General features: G+C 40.9%; 1 protein-coding gene across 1 annotated transcript in view; it reads left to right on the top strand.

Annotated features, from left to right (window-relative positions):
- adcy6b (adenylate cyclase 6b) overlaps window positions 1-22,770 on the top strand; it is a 32,904-nt gene that overhangs the window by 1,005 nt on the left and 9,129 nt on the right. Inside the window, 8 exon segments of the mRNA XM_034876992.1 lie at window positions 1,232-1,429; window positions 1,528-2,422; window positions 19,236-19,385; window positions 20,025-20,146; window positions 21,711-21,822; window positions 22,079-22,206; window positions 22,403-22,561; window positions 22,676-22,770. The exon segment at window positions 22,676-22,770 is cut by the window's right edge and continues 19 nt beyond it. Coding sequence (XP_034732883.1) covers window positions 1,532-2,422; window positions 19,236-19,385; window positions 20,025-20,146; window positions 21,711-21,822; window positions 22,079-22,206; window positions 22,403-22,561; window positions 22,676-22,770 — 1,657 coding nt within the window. The 5' untranslated portion in view covers window positions 1,232-1,429; window positions 1,528-1,531.

Genomic DNA, 22,770 nt, shown 5'->3' with positions numbered 1-22,770 from the left:
ACCATATGTGGCACAGATTATATTCATGTTCAGTGGCAGAAGCATGCATGTGAAGTTTGTATTGCATAAGAGGCGCATGCTGCTGTCTGACGTGTAAATGTATCAAAGGTTAGTCGAAGATTAAGGTTATTGCTGCAGGAAGCCTGTATACTCGGAGCAGAAGGTCAACTGGTCATATCTTTGCATTAACACAGACTGGGTCATATGCTAAATCGATGCTCTCAATCAAAAAAAATACAGATCGTAGTGATAGTGTAATAGTTGGGGTTATTTATTACTAGATTATATTATAATTAATTAAAGCTGCAATAACACATTTCTAATCTTTATTAAAATGATATATTTTAGACACAATACATATACACTGTTTATCTTTATTTATTTTTTGTGGTATTGGTTGATCAACTCATATAACAAGCTGCTGGTGATTGTAAACATGGCCATGTGTGAAGTTATTGTGCGCTCTTCCCACTGTTCCTCTCAGCTTAGTCCACATGGCAGAGATTTGCTTATTAAGTTTAGAGGTTAGCGGTGTCCTTGACATGTGCTGCTAAAAACCAGCTATAGTGAGTCATCAAAGCTAATGGGGGAAGCATGGACAATTTAATCTGGACTGGAGAGCACTTGATCTCTGATGGTGCCCACTCAATAGGCCTTTGTTGTCAAATAGAGCACACCCATTCCTGCCCACTCAAGATGTCAGGGGCAGATTGCAGTGATAGAGCATAGCAGAGTGCCATCCACCAAGAAGAGTTGTTAGTGTCCTACAAAAGCCCCATATGGTGAATGCAGCAATCAGTGAAAAGTTTGTTGAAATTGGACTGTGTTTAACATTATGGTTTGATGGCGAAATTGACCAGGGCATGAGGAAATAATTGGAGGAGATTTTGTTGTCACAATGTCCAGTGTTTTTTTGCAAACACAACAACAAATCATTTTCATGGAAATGCTATCCCAGGCTGGTGGGTGAAGTGGATGAGGGAGAGTGGAATGGACAAGCCATTTGCGAGATATTATTTCTTGTCTCTGCTATTGATTGTCCAACTTTCTGCCAGAGAATCATACTCTGACATGCACATGCAAACCTAAATAAACACAGAAACAACAGATGTGATGTGACAAATGTGTGATCCCTTGATGTGTATACATCCATAATGATCTTCACCCTCGGGGGATATTTCCTCAGGCGGCGTTAGCTCAACATTATTTGATTTTTTTGTGTTTTCCCCAGGAAAACAGGTGGTCTATAGAGGCACTCGCTGGCGTACAGGGCTGATACACTGACTGTTTGTACAAAGAGGACACCACAAACACAGACAAACTTCTGATGCCTCGGGCCAGTCTGAACTCATGTTGTGTGCGCGCTGGGATAAACTAGTGGCCTGGCCAAAGAGTGCAGTGTTGCTACACACAGGTAAGATTATCCTCATTTCTCTATGTTATTATCTCTTAAATTGATTTAACTCAGCATTGTTTTTTATAAAGTTGTCCCGTGTGTATGTTCTCTTACTGTCAATGTGTTCTGTTTAGGATGTCGTGGGCCAGAGGGCTCTTCGTAGGCAGAGTGGATGAGCGAAAGACAGCATGGGGAGAGCGCAATGGCAAAAAGAGGAAGGACAGCTCGTCACTGTGCAACCCACACTACATGAGCTGCCTGAGGGACCATGAGGACCTGGAGCTCCCAAATGTGGCGCCCCAGCATTACCATTGTGGAGCAGGCACCAGTGGGGGCAACTTTGGCTTGCGCTGTGGCTGGCAGGAGGACCACTATGGGAAGAGGATGGGCGGCGGTGATCTGGGTCTAAAGGCTGTAGACCTGGGCTTTGAAGATGGCGAGCTGAAGGGCAGGAAAGAGGAGGAATTAGGGGAATCAGCAGAGGGTGGCCGCAAGGCGATGACTGCAGCAGACTGCTGGATGCGGGTTATGTGGGTTTTCCAATCTAAGAAATTTCAGTCCGCCAAGCTGGAGCGTCTGTACCAGCGCTACTTCTTCAGGCTCAACCAGAGCTCTCTGACCATGCTGATGGGGGTGCTGGTTGTGGTGTGTGGGGTCATGATGGCGTTCCACTGCATCAACACAACCCCTCATGTGGCCTATGTCTCAGTACTGTCTGTGGCCATGGCTCTCTTTCTGGCCATGATGGTGGTGTGCAACCGCAACGGCTTCCACCAAGACTACATGTGGATTGTGAGCTACCTGGTGATTGGGGTGCTGATTGTAGTGCAGGTTTTTGGGGTGCTGATGGTGTATCCGCCCAGTGCCTCAGAGGGCATCTGGTGGACGGTCTTCTTCATCTACATTATCTACACGCTGCTGCCGGTCAGAATGAGAGCTGCTGTAGTTAGTGGAGCTGTGCTGTCCACCATACACCTAGTGACTGCCTGGCAGCTCAACCAAGAATACAAGTTCATTTTCAAACAGGTAAGAAATATAACGATGAACAATACATTTGGTCTAAAAAAATAATGGAGGGAGATATTCGCTCGCGTCTGTTAGGTGTGTTTCCTATTATATTGTGATCGTGATTGTGATATACAGTGATCAACATCTGTGTAGTGATTAGAGCTGACACAATTAATATGCAAATGTTTTGGTAACCAATTATTGTTTGAGTAACATTTCAAGCAAACATTTGCAGGTATGTGAGTTTAAATGTGACTATTGCTTTTTCTGTTTCACTTAATCAATGACGAAAATAATTGTGAGTCCCAGCCCTGATAGGGATTTTGTACATTTTCCTGAAATTCTGTTGATAATGTATCTACAGATGAAACTAGACAAGCACTTGGGGAATGCAGACCTTCGCCAAGGCATGCCCATGCCATTTTTCTGACACCACATGAATGCAGCACAAATGCCCTATCTTGCAATGTTAGTAAATGTGGAAAAGGATTTGTGTATCCGCCACATATCTTGGATCTGCTCCAAAATCTAAGGGGTTCTTTCGTGGCCCATGTTACACCCTTCTATCAAGTTTTATGAAAATCAGACCCGTAGTTTCTCACTAATCCTGCTGACAGACAAAAACAAAATAAACAGACAAACCTAACCAAAAACATAACCTCCTTGGTGGAGGTAATAATATATGAACATGGCTGTTCCTGTACATTAAACATCTGACAGACCTTCTTTACATTGATCCAGAAAATCCAATATTGCCATTAAGTGTTTCTGCTCATTGATTTGCAACATTGCCAACAATGGTCTCATACAACTAGTAGTGAAATAACTAACTTTGGGGTGTTATTTTATGTCTCTGGTGCTGCCACAAGCATACAAACTTTGAAAAACAACGTCCCATGCTGTTTTGATTGAGATACAGGTTTCTGAACGTCTTCTGTCCTCAGTCTCCGGGTGAGCTGTTCATAATTTGCACGGCTTTCTACGTAACTAAATGCGGTGGCTAACCTCAGCATGCTAGCGCTAGCTACTAGCTTGTTCTCAATGGCAAATGACTGCTACAACAAACACTAGTTTACCATAATCTACAAAAGAACTACTAACATGTCCCTGTTCTGCAGGTATTCCAAAAGTGCCCCTCGTTTAGAAGACGTCTCCCAGCAAATCCTGCCTTGCACTGATCATAGTTGGAGAAAGAGCTATCTAGTTTAAGTTATCTTACCTGGCTATTGCACATGTGCGACTTCCAACTAAATAAAATAAAAGTGAGATGTCTCACTCTGTAGCTAAAACAGAGACCTAAACACACAGGGTGAAAACAGGATCTGCAGCAATGTGCAGTGCAAAATGAACAAAATACAAAAATGAAAATGAAACCATATAAACCTATTCTTGCACAAAAATACAATACATGAACCTGAAAATGGGCATAATATTGGTGCTTAAATACTTACCACTTAGGTAAGGTAAACAGACATTTCAGGTATGTCTTAATAAAATACTCACAATCAGATATACAGTGGAATTTGCTGTAATAGTTCCTCTTGTCCATACTGGTCGCTTTTTGAAGCAATTTTAATGTAGGTGGTGGAAGATAAAAGCTTTTTGAAAAATATACAAAGTTCAGTCAAAGTTATGCAAATATTTAACAAGAGTTAGACAAATCAATTGGGAATCTTCTAAACATATGGTCTTTTTTATTATTCCCATCGCAATTTTAGAATAAATAGACTAATGCTGACATGTTATGTCCGACTGCTGAAGCCTCAGTTTTGGCTAAACGCAATGCATTTTCATAAAACGAACACTGAAGTCACATCAAGTATCTTTACAATGGAGCGCATGGACAAGAAGAGCAATAACGGTAACAGTTTTACTGTACTTTTGGAGATGTGAATGTTGTTTCAAGACAGACTTGAAAAAAAGTGAATCAATCCTTCAACACTCATAAAACTCATAAACTGTCTTTTTGTACCTTAGTTGCTGCTATACAGCCATCTCTGAAAATGACAGTGAACATTTATATTCATGAGAAAACAAGACACATGTCTCAGACTTGTGCTTGATTTTTCGCCATACAATTGAGCACAATGTTGTTACTGTATTCACAAGTGAAAACGCCCTACTTTCTCTTCCCATCAATATAGGACAAACAGACTGTACAGACTCCTCAACCACTTTTCCATGTCAAAGGTGCTGTACTAAAAGTAGATGGTGCTTTAGATCTCGGCAGTTTTTCAAATGAGATTTTTAATGAGCCTATGTTTTGTGCTGTAGGGCAGCTATTGGCAACTCTGTTGGGGTTTGTGGAAGGTCATCTGGGTTGAATGAGCCCGTTTAGCTGCATTGTGGAGGAATATCATGATAATGTAGCATGGTGCCATTCAGGCCGCAATTCTCTAAAACAAGGAGGCTATTCTAGTCAAATGAAACGGGGGAGGGCGGGGAGGGGGGAGACTCGGATTATGCAATGAATTTTATGGAAAACAGGATGATCACTTGAAAATAAAATCAAAACAGAATTAGATTTATTAGACTACTTACTTCATAATGGCTTCCACTCCCATAACATTGGAATAATTTCTTCATTAGTTTTGTCTCTTACATATTTTTGCATTTGCTATAAGATCTTTACTAATGTTCCTATAATGTGCAGTGTGTTTGTGGTAATACGATTGATACTGTATCAGATTGTAAAATAGTAAATTGTCCAAGAACTATTCATGAATCTACCAAACCTCCAAAACAGAAGTAACAAATGACCTTTTGTAGGACCGCAACTAGGTTTATGATTATTTGATTATTCCATAATATGTCAGAAAACAACAAATATTTCCAAGTGCTTGTTTTAACGAAAATCACAAACCGTTAAAGTAAAGAAAAATCTAAAACAAAGAAAAGGTATCAACCCTTAGATTTTAGAGACTGGAACCGGTGATTACACCTGTGATTTCCCAATATGACAACTATGGATATGAAAAAGTGTTATTCACCTTCGTATGCATGTATCCCACAATTTTCCTGCCATTTAATTGCTACCACTGATCAACCTGTCGGTAAGAACTGTGTAGTGTAGATTAAGTTTTTTCAGTGGGGAACGTTAGTGTCCCCCAATGGCATACATGCTGGTTCAGAGGCTTTTTCACCCTTACAAGAATGAAAGAACCAGGTCACAAACTGAAATACATGATTTTCTTTCCTGTTTAAACTGATCATGTTTGAAGACTGCCACAAAATAACTCTGAAATCACACATGGGTTAAACTCTACAGATCTCTAGAGAGATTTTATTGTTTTTTTCGACCAACTATCGCTATTAAGCAACCAGTTGAATGTGGAGCCACTCTGAATAAGGCAATATTGACATAACTCCACTGGGCGAGTGAGCTTGTGTGTTAAGTACTTTGCCTCGGACTAGACAGGGTGACTATTGGCACATTGGTCTGTTGCCTCTATGTGGTTGGTTGCATTGGTCTTCTGATGGTGTACTGCTGCCCTGCCTGCAGGCTTGGACCCCCAACACAGTATGTTCCAGTACTCTAAACAATTAATAATGGGCCTTGGGCCTCTCTCTCTCTCTCTCTCTCTCTCTCTCTTTCTCTCTCTGTTTTTCTTAGGCTTTTAATAGAGATTGATGAAAGGACATCAGGTTTGCGTTGGGTTTTTAAATGCTGTCACCAGCCATATCAAACTCATGTGTACACAAATCTTTTAAAGAAGAGGAATTTCCAGACGATTTTTAGCCTCAAGATAAGAGCAGAACAGTGTGTCGCGTATTCAGCTCTCAGACTCAACAGGTGTCTGGCTTCAAGCTACTAGTTTTATGAATGCAGAAGCTCTCCATTCAGTCTGTCACTCCCTCTGTATCAGACACGTGAGTTCACACAAACCTGTGGTTCCTGGGATTACACGGCCAGACTCTGATATGAGAAAGCTTGTTTTTGGTTTCTGGGACCACTTCATCCTACAGCTGTTTCTGTGTCCCAGACTTGTTTTTTCCATTAATTTTTTCCCTGCGGAGATGTTCATGTAGAATCAGAGCTGAGAAGATGTGAGACCGATGATGGTGAGGACAAACAGGGTCTTTGTGAGGGACCTCCACGATGAAGCAGGGGAGGCATGGGGGGGTTACAGTGGTGACAAGGGGACGGCCACAGATGTAAAATGTGAAACAATGCCTTGCTGACGCACCCGGCTGGAAAAGAGCTGCTCTTCTCTCTGTCCAATTTTCTCCCTCTTTTTCTCTGAGTCATAATTCCATTTTCACAAAAATCTGCCTCAGATCAAGTGGCCTTTTATTTCTCAACGGGCTGAGATTGAGCTCATGCTACTTATGGGGATTGTTTCCATAGATCACTATGTTTCCCCTCTCTGCTCTGAAGGGCCACCTCTGACAACTACAGAGAGATGAAGCTGAGGAAGTAGAAAGTTACACTGCTGTTTTCACTTCAAAGTGCCTCCACTATCCTTTAGGAGGGACCTCATTCATTCTCACAGATGGCATCTGGTTAGAATGACAATTTTTTTACTTAGACAGGAGTCAAGTCCTGACCCTTATTTCCCTAGTGGTAACTGTGCAAGAATATTTCCTTTCTATGATTCAGTTTTTTCTCAGTGTAACTAAGTTAACTTAAAGCATCAATGAGATGCTTTAATAACCTATATTAATGATATTCAGGCTCTAGAAATCAGACTTCGGCTCTCAAAGTGAATTTGCTACTTACCACTGTTTGAATAGCAAAAGCAGTATAAAAACATTTATTTTGACACTGCACAAGGATTGTGAATCACACATGGAAAACAACAAAAAAAGAAAAAGGAATTCCCCCTAAAATAGTCAATCGATTAGTTCAATGTTCAACTCTCTTCAGTTTCAGTTCAGTTAGGCCTTGGTCCAAATCACTACCCGGGCAGTGAGTGATAACAGTGGAGATCTCTTAAATCTTATCTGTAGGATTTATCCAAAAGCATGCAGTCCACCAGCTTGGCGGGTTAATGGCCACTGGTTACACTCACACTCCAGAATTGCTGATTCGCTGAATCGCTGGATCACTGGCTCGCCTTAGAACATCTCTCACTTTCTCAACAGTGGCAGATTATGCACAACAAAAAACTATCTGCATACAGCAATAGAAAACATCTAAATGGCTTTATCACTAACACATTCAAAATCACAGTAACTCAAATTCTATTCTATATCACACTTAAACATAAACATAATGCACTGTGTAACATCAACCACCTCAAGACACAGTCAGTAAAAATACATGTGAATAGTGCAAAGTGCTACATTTTACAGGTTTAAGCATGTGTAATCTAGAAAAGTAACAGGCCTGCAGGATTAATTCTTTTAAAATTGCAATCTCAATTCACCCTGTTCACAAATTAATTTTTAAATAACGGATTATTCTTTTCTATTTTTTTTATGACTTTGATTCATATTTAATTTTACGAGCCAACTGCATCAAAAACGCTGCTACTTTCTTTCTTAAGTTTTAAAAATAGACTGTATAAAATAGGTTTTAAAGCGCTCCCAAGTGCTGCATTGCTCTCCCTTCTCTTCATTGAAGCCTCTATGCTTACAGGCTTGTGGTGATGAGCAATGTGTTTTAGGTGCCAAAAAAATATGTTTGGTAGTGCCAATTTGTTTCGTTTTGTCATGGTTCATGTGTGCAATAAACATTACACTTCATAAGAAAAAAAATCCAGAGAATCATGATATCAATTCTAAGCTATAGAATCCCGATTCATATTTTCCCCCCGAATTGTGCAGTCCTACTTACAGTACTTTGGCCCTGTGTGTTTTTGCTGGGCTACATCAAATTTAATTGTCTGTAGGTTTCTGGAAAGTTATAGTCCAAACTAATACTTTTTTTATGAATAGAGTACAGTTATTCTATATGATTAGTTTAATATTTATTCATAAATACACTTCTCAAGATTTCACTCAAAAACCAAAGAAATCTATCTAGTTTAGAGCAACGGGTTATAATCTTTTACTTTTTAACAACTTTTTCTTTCTTCATTTCACTCACATAATTACTTTATTCCATCAAATTATTGCGAGAGAATTTACTGACTGCTAAGTGAGTCAAGTTGTTGGAAACTCTGTATGGATATTAACTCCCTCCAGTGCAACTTGTCCACAGAAGGGTCCATTTATTATTTCCTCATCTTCACTTCTGGAAGTTGATTTGGTTTAAAAAGTCTGCTGCAGGCTTTTCTGACAGCTGACGTTAATTCAGCTGTTTTACTTTAAAGTTTTGACGGTTGGTGACCAGCAGCCTTTTGATTGGAAGAGGCCACCAAATTCCTATTAGTGTGGTGATGTCAATGATTGTTGTCGTGTTGGGTTTTCTGACATTTATGCCTGTTAGCAACACAGAACAAATCTTCACTCCAGCACATGAATGCACCACACAAAGCCAGGAGCAGTAGTATTCATGATGTTTTGTTTAGAGCCTTTAGTGTAAGCAGCACATGATAGTCTTAATTGATGATCTTTACATTATCAGCATCGGACTTTGTATCACCTACTGTGTTCTTATCATGTTGGCTGGGAAGAAGAGAACACAGTTGAGTGGGATTTTAGAGATTCACCCAAACTCCAAATGTATAAGAGACCTCACTACAAAATGCCCCATTTACATTGATCTACTTTTGTCCAGTCACCTGAGTTATGGCTTCATCTAGTGGCGCCAAGCACTCAGACTCTGACTGTAACTTAGACACGTACGAGCCACTACACTCATGCACACACATAACATGGGCCAAAACAGATTCATTTGGCCCTCAGAGAGTTCTTCCCTGTGAGACACCACATATCCCTTGTGTTTTTCTTATGTCACTCTCTTGTGGGAAGGGAGGTTTTGGTTTGATATCTGTATTTCTGTAAGTTAAGTATGAACAGCTGTGCATCCACACACCTATAGGGGCGGCTGTGGCTCAGTGGTAGAGTGGTTGCCTGCCAATCGGAAGGTTGGTGGTTTGATCCCCGCCCCTGCAGTCATTGTCGAAGTGTCCTTGGGCAAGGCACTGAACCCCGAGGTGCCCCCGGTGCTGCGCATCGGCGTGTGGATGTGTGTGAATGTTTATCTGATGAGCAGGTGGCACCTTGTACGGCAGCCCCGGCCACAGTGTATGAATGTGTGTGAATGGTGAATGTTCCCTGTAGATGTGAAAGCGCTTTGAGCAGTCGTTAAGACTGGAAAAGCGCTATATAAATACAGCACATTTACATTTACATTTACATCTATATGTCTTAAGGGGGATTATGTGATTTACCGTGCCATTGTTTAGTTCCAAGAATTTATAACCAGCCTGCGTGCAAAATGTCATACATGGATCAAGGAGCTTCACTTAAGTTGTTCTTTTGTGTCCAGCAGGATACATTTGGATAACCAAATCCTAAATGGAGTCCTTTGAAGAGTGAGCTATTGACAGGCAGGTCAAGAAGAGAGTCTCAAATCTAGTCTGCTTTTATTGTGTGCTGATCCGGCATTAGAGGAAAAACCTGTTCCTTTAGCAGATTGTTATGAACAAATGTGAGACTAGTGGAAACATACCGATCCCTCTGCTCAACACTGGTGAAAAAGATACCAATCAATGAAATGTCACAGGCATGACTGACCGTACATAATGCATTTAGGCCAGAACATTGGTGTTACCTTAGAGAAACCTTAAAGCAACCACACAGGCTACCTTAACCTTTATGCAATTATTTATGATGTTTGCCTGGAAAGTTTGACAAAGGCTGTGTATGATACTCACATGTACTCTCTGAGTGGTCTTGAAATTAAAAGAAAATCTGCCGTGTTGGATCTATATCTTTCAAGTATTATTAGATACCATTGCCCATATATGACATCTGAGTTTCGGTACTGATACCAAAACAACTTTTCGGTGCTTTAGTTTTAGGATTAAAAACAAAATCTTTGGTTTGATCTCTTACGCATCAGCAATAGTAAATAACAAAATACAGCCGAAAAGTAGCTGTGATAGATTAAATACGTTTTTTTTAAAATTGTTTCTTAATTTAGAACAGGACAAAATCCGATCAAACAATAAGTAAAGACGTCTAAATATAATGCATTTTATGCCAACATCTAATATTTGACATTCACCAATACGTGACTCTACGGACAGATTTTGGTCAGCACTTAATAAGTATTGAAGTTTGATACACAGCCCTATTTATATTTAATGAATCTGGTGTACAATGTACACACGTTATGTACAAACACACACAGACCAGAAGAAGTGAAGTGTTTGACCTGTGTCTGTCTGTGTGAGCTCCAAGGATCAGAGCGGCTCACTTGGCTGCTATCAAATGGTGAGAACCCATTATCAGTTGCTGTAGGTGCCAAACAATGCCCTGGCTCAAATGATAGATCCCCCTTTCACCCCCAACCCCACCCCATTATCAGAAAGAGAGAGAGCTTGTGACTCATCCAGTTATTGTATTACAACCAGAGGCAATGACACAAACCCGGATAACTTCACCACCATAGGTGGGAGCAATTAGGATTAGCGATAAGCAAACTGTTGCTCTTAAAATACAGCTGCGATAATAAAGCAAATAATAGCTGGACTAATAATAGCTGTGCGAGTCGGGGATAAGGAAGTGCAGGCTACCAATAACAGATCATGGTCTACTAATAATTCGGCTCTCTGCAAAAGTAAATACTGGGATTTAAGGTTGAACTGCCATGGTGGACAGCCAAGAGATAATATATTAGGAATCCATTAACGGCGTTAAATGTTGATCTGTGTGGCATGCAAGGCCATGGGCTTAAGGGCAGTTTTACTCTGGATTCTGTTGAGCTTAGTGCCCCCTATCCCAGTGGTGGGGACAGTAGGGTGATTGTTTTTGTGTCAAAGGTCACTGTCACACCAGCAGCCAACTGTCTTGTTTCCCCACTATCCCAGTTACAATTACAACATTAAAACAGCCACAGCATATGAAGGGCTGGTCTGTGAATGCATTACTGGAGTGAAGCAGTAATTAACAACATGTCAACTCTCAGTGTACAAACCTGCCATTGAAACACACACCACTGTGGACAACTCATGTCTCGATTGTCAAAGACATTATAGACCTTCTTTAATATGCTCAGCCTCTTTGACTGTAATCTGATCTGCTTATTACATGGAAAGAGGAGATCATCCTAATTATTTTGTCCAATCAGTGTAGACAGTTTTTACTTGTTGTACAGCGTTGAGCCTTTGGGTCTTACAGCATGTCTTATTCCCATTCTAGTGAATGATGTCACATGTCACCAAGACCCATGATGTAATTTTACACACTCATGGTTAACCCAAAAGAAGTTCTACTCTACTTGATCTTCAGAGGATCATTCTACTGTATTGTGCATTAAGCAACAAAAAGCATATTTCACGCTCTCTCTTTACATGGAAAAAATAAAAGCCCTTTCCTTTTAAGGTGGCAGAAAGACGGCACAGCTTCCTTTGTTAAGGATAAAGTGTCACGAGCACCATCAAGAGCCATAGCTGCTAGACTCTACGTTTTCTTCACCATTCAACATACCTGAATCCCATTTCCTCTTTCTTATGGTATGCATAACCTTTAAAGGCTGAGCAGAGATGGTCAGGATATAATAAATAACAAGGCCTGAACCTTGTTCAGGCCTTGTTATTTATGTTCCTGTAACACATATACAGTAGCAGTTTCAGCTTGTAGTTTTCAAACTATGTGTTGCCATGCTTTTATTCCCCTTAAATGCTGCTCATGTATCAGGCTTCACAAACATGACACATGTGACTTTTCCTGAATATGGCCCAGGAGGCGGATGTGTAACATGCATGAGTTCAGTATTAGCTCATCCTCGACCCAGCAGCTCATTCAGGTCAAAATTTAAGTTGAAGCAGTTACCGAACTGCTCTCGCATTTCTGCGGTTTAAACTGTAACCTGTTGTTCTTGTACCAACATTGATCTGTATGCTTTGTAGTAAAAGTCAATATTGTATATGGTTGAAGAGTTAAACAGGGAATGACAGTGGTAAAAACAGTGTAGTAAATATTAGCAGATGCTTATATAACTGCTAAGTGAAACTAAAGTCTTGTATGTTTTTATTGGTGGGCCAGCATCTGGCCCACACATACATTCTCATTTAATGTTGCCTAATGCTCCTGTGCTTATTTCTGTTACTCAGTATTTAAAGACCAAACAACTAAACAAACTAAAAAACACATTGTAGTTCTTAACAAACAGTACCATGTAGTCAACAGCAGGCATTGTGCTATTTTAGGAGTTAGCTCCTAATATTCCTGTTACGTTGGTCTCTGTCAAAGCGAAATGGTGGCCGAGGGTTCTTGTTTTGCATTGTGCTTAAAAGGAGATGGAGGCAATAGCAGCTGAAATAGGAATTCCTGGATGTTTAGCTCACAGTCACACAGTTCAAAGTCTGTACTCCCCTCACACGGTTCAAATCAGAGTGAATTAGAACAGAGGGAATGGGGCTGGTTGGCTAGTCAGTTTTTTAGGCTTATTTACCAAATTTTGTGTTCTTGCAGCCGCCATGCTGTAATTGCAACTGTGCTTGTGAGGGTGTGAGTGGGCAGGAAGTGAGGGGTTAGTGAGGACACAGCTGGGAGGAGATTGTTATGTCCAGCCCTGCCCCCCCTTCCCACTGTTAGTCCAGCCAAACTCTGACCCCTGAACACTGAACAGCTAAGACCACTGACAAACAGACACTGGTGTACTCACCAGCACACGTTTTTATCTAATGCTCATCTAATACAATGGAGCATTTTATACTAATATGTGTTAATTAATATATTTTACCCCTTGAAACATAATTCAAATGAAGTAATATGGAGTACAGTTGACATCTGTTGGTGCTGTTACTAATGCTACTCCTCATTTTTCACTAAATTAAATATTTTTCAATATCAAACAATTAATCGATTAGGAAATACAATTGTTATTTGCAGCCCTAAAGTAAAAACAGCCATTGATTGAAGCAGCAGCAGTAGGTCACGCAAAGTGCACAATCATTTAATGTAAGATCATTTTGTGGCTGTCCCTCTAGTTAACCGAAAGCAGAGATGGAAAAAAGAGGCAAGAGGGACAAATGATAAATGTTCTAAAGCAGGATGCTACATGGTAAAATTCATTCAAGTTATGTGAGCCACACGAAAGTAATAAGACGGCTAGAATGGGGCCCTGCTGCCTTGTTTTCAAAGATCTGAAATGACATTGTAACTGCAACAACAAAGACATTTTTATGTCTGTGTACTGTTTTACCAAAGGCTGTTCTCCTTTATTCGGTGTCATTTGTTTTTTCTGAGAAAATGAGATGGCTGAACTGTTGTGTCAATCCTGTGGAGATAGAGATAGAGAATATAAACCTCCAAAATGATGTCCAGCTAAAATCTCAACAGCATTCACAGCATTTCTGGAACCTAGTAGCTCTGAAAATATCCGCTTTGTTTGGGTCTTACTTTTGTGAAGCAGCTTTTTTCGGGCATGAATGTCATGAAACAAGACTGCCAGATGAACATTCAAATGACTCCATTAGAGTAAACTTACTGTAAGTGGATACACTCCAGCATGCACCTCTTTTGTTGACTCCATGTAGTGCCAGTCATCTCAGTATCAGACTTCCATAAATGCATGTAAACTACAAATGATTAATGGAAGTGATGTGAAACAGTGTAATGTGGGTCAGACACAAAATAAGCACAAGTATATAAATAATACAATTTTTGTTTTCTACAACATTAGTATGAGATAATAGTACAAGCTTGAGAATGCTTACACAAGAAAACATGCACATGCTGCAGAATGTAAGATGTTTAAGAATGATAAAGAAGTGCTGAAACACAATGTTAGTGTTGGATAACATGTTGTAAATGTTCACACAAAAGAAGCTTATTCAGCTGGGTTGGGTGGAGATCAGCTATTTGAATAAATGTTACTAATAATATAAAACATGAGTAGCTCTCGGCCACTTTCATTTCACCAAATTAGTTCTCAGAGGAAAAAGGGTTGGCGTACAGCTGGACAGGGACAGATACAGTGTCAGAAGAAAAGTGGTAAAATCAGGGCCGGCCAAGTGTTGAACTTAAGCCGGTCTAGAGTAAATCGAAGGCTGAGATATTAAACAGAATTATAAAAAAAGCATTATAATCTTTTGATTTGAGGAAAAAATTGTTGGTCAAATTAGTGGCGTGGGTAGCTTTAGCTGGTGGTTGCAGTTTGTTTAAGTCAGTAATTCCAGGATCGCTGGGAGATTTTTTTCCTCATGTTTGGACAACGTATATGTGCAAGTTTTAATTCAGGGTCTGTTTTTCTGACAGATGTGCGGCCTGGGTCCAGCTCTATTTAGCCTCACGGAATTTGCTTCAGCGTTTCACAAAGATTACTCTGAGGCCTCACTGGTCGCCTGAGACCAATTTTGGTTTAGCCTGAGCCATGACGAAAACAAAGCTCTGATTCCAGATGGCAGGGACCCAAGATGGTAAAGACAGGCACCCAATTCCTCAGCAACATTTATTTTGATAAGTAATGGCTTCTTTCTCATGTCCGTATTCACACAATATATTTTAATGTGTGTTATTATATTATCCCGGAGTAGATATGGAGTAGTTCAAAAAAGTCTCAGCGTATTGTCTATTTTTACTACTCTGGTACCACATGTTATCTTTTCAGGCTATGATCAGAAGTGTGTGACTGGGCTTCAACTCTGTAAGACATTTTAAATGCTCCAGATGCCTATCAAAGGTCATGTACTGGAGAGTAGCCCCCCTGTCAACAGCAGTCAGGGTCCCCAGAGCCAGTGTGTTGACTTATGGGATGTAGCACTCTGGCCTTTTAAAGTTTAAACTTCAGCTTTAGTCGAGCTCAAGGTTGGTGGGATATCAGAACTTATCTTTTACTGCAAGGCAGGCCTTTTCAAATAATCCTGGAAAAATCCAAACGTTAGGCGGACAAGGCCTTTATTCAAAAAAGGCATTGACAGTAAGTCGTATTTGTGGTTATTAGTTTTTAGTATATTTCTTCTTACTGTATTGTCATAGGAGTTAATATAAGTGACAAATACATCAACATGTGGCCACCTCAGCTCTGCTTCCTGACAAGATTTCTACAGTTGCTGTCGCTGAACCTTATATAATAAAAAACAACTTGTACAGTTACCACAGTGCTGCAGAATGGCATTGAAATATTATTTTTGACCAATAGATCACATCCGTTAAATCATGAGTTTTGTCTCTGAATGACTGTGGTGTGAAAATCTAATTAGTGCACATTCCAGCATGCCTTCTTGTAAAGTACTTGACCATGGGGATATTATTAAAGACAGAATGTATTTTCTGCGTGTTTGCCAAGACAAAATCTTTTCCATCCCCTTCCTTCATTCCTTGATTAACATGCTATCCGTCTGCCATACTTTATAAAGCACCTTACCCAGGAGCCGCGCCTTATAAGCCAATGTTTGGACTTCTTTTAACTTCACCGCCAAGGGGTTCCTGCTTAAGTAAATGTCGAGTGTGGCTCGTCTTTGAGAGCCAAAATTCTGGAGCAAGAATAGTCAGGAGACATCAGGGGAAGGTACTCTAAAGTCCAGCTCAGTGGTTATAAAGAGAGTGGCAGTGTGCTAATGAAGAAAAGCTTATACTGCTCTCTCTACACAACATTGCTGTTGGGAAAGGGAAGTGTCAGAGCAGCCGTGGGTCTGCGCTGGATTTCAGGCCTAGGAGATATACTGTAAGTGCAGCAACAGACAAAACAAGCTTCAGGATCAAATAGCTCCCAGTCCAAAAGGAGTCACACACACTGCAAAAAGGGATGTCAAAAAACAAGATAAAAACAATTATTCTGAGGAAAAAGGTACTCAAAACAAGTGAAATTATCTGTCCTTACAGCAAGATAATTTCACTTGACAAGCTTGCTTGATTTAAGATTATGGTGTAAAGTTGAACACTTAAAATAAGAAAGTCATTCTTATAACAAAATAAATTATCTAACACTTCTAAATTGTGTTTTTATCTTGGTAAGAACCAAATTATTTGCAATGTGCAAATGCACACACACGCACACACACACACACACACACACACACACACACACGCATAGCTCACCCAAGATTTATTCAAAAGCCTCTGTTTTGCCTCCATTCTCCAGACCATCTAGTTTCTAAGCATAACTTGGCATTGACTCAAGCGTTGTTCATCATGTTTCCCCACACTTTAGTTTAATCTATTCAGAGATATCAGGCTGTTATATTGAGCTATCATTCAACATGTAGTCAGTCAGCTGTTGTTCAGCTCTGATACGCTCACCCTGAACGCACTGTACCTGCTGGTATTTTGGGTCTTTTGCGACGTTTCAAAATATTCTGCTCTTGCATTTGCATCACATTTGCAAATAAATGTGTACTCATGCTATCACTGCACTACTGTGTGATTTTCCTGTTCAACAAAAATACTGAAAACACTGAATGTGGGACCTGCTAAGCTGTGTTCAAGCACATTGTTTGTTGCCAAACTATCAAAATCAATTTGATAAGAATGTCTTTACTTGGATTGAAATCTGAGCATGCTCACATGGGAAGCTGAATTGGCTGGATGTAAATTGAGTGCATGTCTGAGAACCGTGGTCCTGGGAACTGCAGGTGGCCCTGTATCTCAGACAGGCCCCTTAGCTAACTTAGTTTTCTGGCTCACTCTGTTAAGAGCCATCTGTTTGGGATTAATACCGTTAGAGTTTTATCAAGGCCCTTATAGACTGGAGTGTCAGGTCTCCATTGGTGGTCTTTAACATTACGATGCAGAGCTTATCAGAAAGCCCTGGTCTGTCAATGCTTTATGAACACAACAGGCTATTTGCTAATCGAGCGACGGTGCGGCACAAATTCAATTTTGCACTTGGAGAACGATTAGCCAGTCACAAGAGTGAATCGTGTTTGTGGGTCCTCACACCTGATCTTCAATAGCCTGATGATGAGGTGACTCACATCTCTTGGCAGCTTTGATCTGAATCTTTGAAAGTTGACTGACAGTTGGCATCAACCATTCTCTGTCATGATGCATCAAGGAGTTCAGGGAAAAGTGCTTCTTGTTCTTTCTGGAAACCTGTTTGAAGGAACTTCGCTGCATCTCTATCCCTGAGAAATAAAACATGAGGATACATTTTGAAAGCTCTGTTGCTAGTTCTTGAATAATGTTCTTGCTCTCTGGCTGCATCATCTATATTATGGGTTGAAATTTACCCAATACATCAGAAGAATGTTTGCTTTTGCACCTGCAAACCATCAGTGTGTTTATTTGTGCTTACTACTGTGCTTCTAATCTAGTCTGGCCATTTGTTTTCAGATGGAACAGGAAGCTACCTGGACCTAAACTGGAATTTGTCTGCTACTGTTCTGTGGTAATGGTGTTGTATTTAAACCACAGATTGTTAGATTGTCTTTGTGTTGTTGTGGCAACAAAGGGAGAGTTCTACAGTGCAAACCTCATCTCAAAAACACGGCACAAAGCCTGCCATCACTTTGCAAGTTTGTTTGAGTCTACTTTTCTTTTAACCAATGTGTGGATGCTAAGTTAGTACTCTAATACTTCTCTTAAGGATTAGGTATTGCAAAAAAAATGTTCAATACTGATACGGGTACCGATGGTGGTTCTGAACGATACTTTTTTTAAACCAATTTTTAATATTCCTTTTTGACAAAAAGAAGTTACAACATTGCTCATTACAATGCACATCTTTACCCAGTACCCAGCCCTAGACAAGGAAAAATTCATGAAAATATGCAGTGTATGCATGTTCATTGATAAGTATCCTCTATCTATAGTTCTCCATCTCTACTCTGCGGTCTTTCTCATAAACACAACTTAAAAACACACAGGCAAACACACTGGCTTGGCGACATATCAGCCATGGCTCAAAGATGCTGGTACTGGTGATGACATTTTTCAGGTCCTCCAGTTTAATCTCCATGTTGTTAGTAAGACTGATTGAAATTCAGCATTCATGTGTGTGCTTTGCCTGCATGTCTTTTTCTCATTATTGATGATATCATCTTCAGAGGAAGCACTCTGTGCTCTGGTCATGGGTCAAGTGATTTTCCCAGGCTGGAGTGTGTTTCTGAGCCCGGAGAGGAGGAGTGTATGCACAAGCATGTGTGTTTCTCTGAACAAAGGGGAAGTCCAGAACTCAAGGCTCCGTTTCTGATGTTCAGTCTTGGCTGAGGACTAGTGAGAAATCACTAACAGACTTACACAGACTCACAACACGCATTCAAAAACACACATAGAAAGCGGCTGCAGCAGCGCAGAGGAATGTTTTTAAGGTCGATGACCCCACGCAGCTGACTGTACAATATAGCTAAACTTCATTTACTCAAGCCACAGATAACACCGTTTTTAAAGTTTTTTCCTCTGCATTCTTAGTAACTTATTTTTCCACCTGCATATTTTGTTGCACTTAGTACACACAAGAAACTTACATTAATGGCTGCTTCTGTTTCTCACTAATATCTTAAGTTGTTGTCAAATATGACACATCACACGTCCCCTAGCATGCATCACAGTGAACCCTCTGGGCTTCCTATCAACCATTCGCAGCGCGACGTGAAGAGAATGTCCTCTCATGGAGCAACCACGAGGCCACGCTCATCATCTCTAACCAGATCACATCTAATGGCCCCTCAGACATTTGAGGAATGTTTCTCCTTGCAGTAAATCCTACAACACAGAGTGTTATTCATTTGTTTATTGACCTCACCCAGGTCGGGCAGAGTTCACTGTATTACTGTGATGTGACTTGTGAATATATTTCACTCTCTTTGTCATCTTTGTGTGTGTTTTCCAGATGAGTGCCAACGTGCTGATCTTCCTGTGCACTAACATGATTGGGATCTGTACCCACTACCCTGCTGAGGTTTCCCAGCGACAAGCCTTCCAGGAAACCAGAGGATACATCCAGGCCAGACTGTACCTGCAGAGGGAAAACCAGCAGCAGGTACACATGTTACGCACAAGTTCATAGACACAGACACATGTATGTTCAAGCAAATAATTGAGGGAAGCAGTCGTGCCCACATCCTGGAGGTAATCTAAACACGTGTACAAATGCAAAAAAGCAACAAGTGGGTGTCTCCATTTCCCAGTCTAATTTTTTTTTTGTCTCTTTTTTGAGGTCAGCAATATGCTCCGAAGTATAACACGTATCTCCACTCCTCTCTATTTGACTAACACGTTCCCACGCAGATGCCAACGAGGCAGGGTGACTCACTGAGCATTCTTAACTCAATGAGAAACCGATGAAAATGAATGGGCTCCTTCTGTGTCTTTCTTTTTTTAATTTCTCTCTCTCTCTCTCTCTTTCTCAGTTTTTTTTCTTTCAATTATTTTCTCTCTCTCTCTCTCTCTTTTACTCTCTCAATTCAATTGATTCATTGGCATGAATGTAACAAAAACAATATTGCCAAAGCATCACGCAAAATGTATACAAATACAAATTCAACAACAATATAAATAATCATATCAAAGCCAAAGTAACAATAATAATATACCAATGGTTATAATCAAATTAATATGAGAAAAAGCTATTCATGTATCTCTCTCTCTCTCTCTTTCTCTCTCACTCTCTCTCTCGCAGGAGCGTCTACTTCTGTCAGTGCTGCCAAGGCACGTTGCCATGGAGATGAAGGCAGATATCAATGCCAAGAAGGAAAATATGATGTTCCACAAGATCTACATTCAAAAACACGACAATGTTAGGTAAATACAGATAGATACACACATACATGCTTTCACACAACTGCACTAACACCCACTCAGGAAGATGTCGGAGAGCTTATCTACTTTGCTATCCCAGCTAGCACCAGGGGCTTTGACCTCACTCTGCCTACTGATGTGTCAGTTACAGAGTCACTGCAACAGCTATTTCCCTGACAGCATGTATTATGCATGTTGTTGTTTATTGACACTGACAGCCCCGGCTGCAGTAACGATATTGACTTAGGCACACTGCTGTGCTTTCCATAGAAAATGATAGGAGGCAGACCTCAAGTTTGCTGGCACACTGTCTCTGCCCCCACTACTGGACTCCACCTCCAGAGTGGGAATAACTCGGTACTAAACAGGTGGTTGAAACTCTCCATCCATTAGCCTACCGTTGAGCCCAGTCGATGCTGTTGAGGTTGTGGTGGGGATGGTGGTAGTGGACAATGAAACGAGAATGCAACAACCATCTCCTGTTAGAGGTGACCCAAACAGGTGCAGGTGATGCACTTACTGGAATGATCTGTTGCAACGCCGATGTTCTACTACAGTGTAAACCTTCAGGAACACTCCATTATCCAAGTTTAAAACCTGCTGAATTTGTCCTGAAATGATGGACAGGTAATTTTGTGAAAGCTCCATCACCAGACAACAACTGAGTTATTAATGTTTTCCGATCATGGTGTTTGCATTACTAATGCCTATATTTGTGCCCATGAAATGCTCATTAATAATATCTATAAGTTAAACATGTTTATTATGAGTGTGACTATACCTGTAATGTACTGTATAAGGTGAAACATTTTGGCCATTAAAGGCCCTGACATAAATATAAAATTCTACATCTTGCTCTACAAAACAATTTACCAGTCCCTCAGTAGCATCCAGAGATTTTGCATTCACTTTTTAGGACTATTTATACAGTAGAAAGTAGTTACAGTATAAACTGCTCACAGTGACAGAAGAAACGGATATCTTAAATCTTAGATAAATAAAACATGCAAGGCTAGATAATACTAGGGGTATGTGAGAAAAATGTTTTTTGTAATTTGAATGAACGTACTATGATTGCTTTATGGCTCACAGCCTTGGTCAGGGTGGGAGATGCAGACAGGCTCTAGACTGCTGTAAATAAGGGCCAGTTCTCCCTGAGTGGATGACCTCATGGCACCAACAGCGCCATCTGTTGACTTTAACTCAAATTTAGAATGTCAGTGGGATTGTTTATCCTCGCCTTTCATTACTATCAAAAGTTAGCAATGAAAGGCATGCAGACAGGGGGACAAGGGGTGGTGTTCTCATGGGGACGGGCTGAAGGAGGTGACCTACATTGGCCTAGATGAGGAGAGCCAGAGCTGAGCAAATGTCTGCCTCTCTCTCTCCCCTACTCACATGGCAGCTGGACAGTGAGGAGGGAGGGAGGCACTAGACCATGCTAACTAACTCTATACTGTATGGATTGATTTCATTCTCTTTCTCCTTTGTCTTTCTTTTCCTCTCTTTTGCTTTTGGTGACACTCACCCTCTCCCTTACTACCTACCAAAATCCACTCTCCTTCAGCATACTGTTTGCAGACATTGAAGGCTTCACCAGCCTGGCGTCTCAGTGCACGGCCCAGGAGCTGGTCATGACGCTGAACGAGCTGTTCGCTCGATTTGACAAGCTGGCCTGGGTAAGCGCTGACAACCTGCTCCCACTTTTTTCTCAGCGGAACTTTGAGCCACTGTTGCGGAGTGTAGACTTGACAAAGCCAACAAGATGTACTTGGAGGGGGGGTTACTTAAGCATTGTGTTGAACATCAATAAGACTATGCTGAGACTGAAGTCATCTAAACTACGTATAAACAGTTCTATATTTGACATGAGCATGGCTGTAATTGAACATATATGTGTGTGTGTGTGTGTGTGTGTGTCTCCTTGCTTTACAGGAGAACCACTGCCTGCGTATTAAAATCTTAGGGGACTGTTACTACTGTGTGTCAGGACTGCCTGAGCCCCGGGCTGACCATGCCCACTGCTGTGTGGAGATGGGAGTAGACATGATTGAGGCTATCTCGTGAGTCAAAAACACTAATGCACTGAAACACAAAGATCCACACACTCTAAACGACGACGTGCACCCTTACAGTCATATAGTAATATTCCAGTGAAGGTTAAGTTAAGATTTCTTGCTTTGTTGTACGGGGTATAGTAGGGACACTGTGAACCTGAAGTTAACACTAGTTTTTTGACAATTGTGTATGCATTTGCAGGCTGGTGAGAGAGGTGACAGGCGTTAATGTGAACATGCGGGTGGGCATCCACAGCGGGCGGGTTCACTGTGGGGTGCTGGGCCTGCGCAAGTGGCAGTTTGACGTCTGGTCCAACGACGTGACGCTCGCCAACCAAATGGAGGCCGGGGGGAAGGCTGGGTAAGTCCCCCCTATTCCTCCCGCTACTGCCCTGACATGTTCTCCTGTTTTGTTTCTTACACACTGTATTTTGTGTGTGTGTGTGTGTGTGTGTGTGTGTGTGTGTGTGTGTAGGCGTATTCACATCACCAAAGCCACACTACAGTATCTGAACGGGGACTACGAGGTGGAGCCAGGTTTTGGAGGAGAGAGGAACGCTTACGTGAAGG

Source organism: Etheostoma cragini, chromosome 7 (genome assembly GCF_013103735.1).
Source record: "Etheostoma cragini isolate CJK2018 chromosome 7, CSU_Ecrag_1.0, whole genome shotgun sequence".
Classification (NCBI taxonomy): domain Eukaryota; kingdom Metazoa; phylum Chordata; class Actinopteri; order Perciformes; family Percidae; genus Etheostoma; species Etheostoma cragini.
Note: the sequence above shows the minus strand (reverse complement) of the source record. Positions and strands in the feature narration are given on the sequence as shown.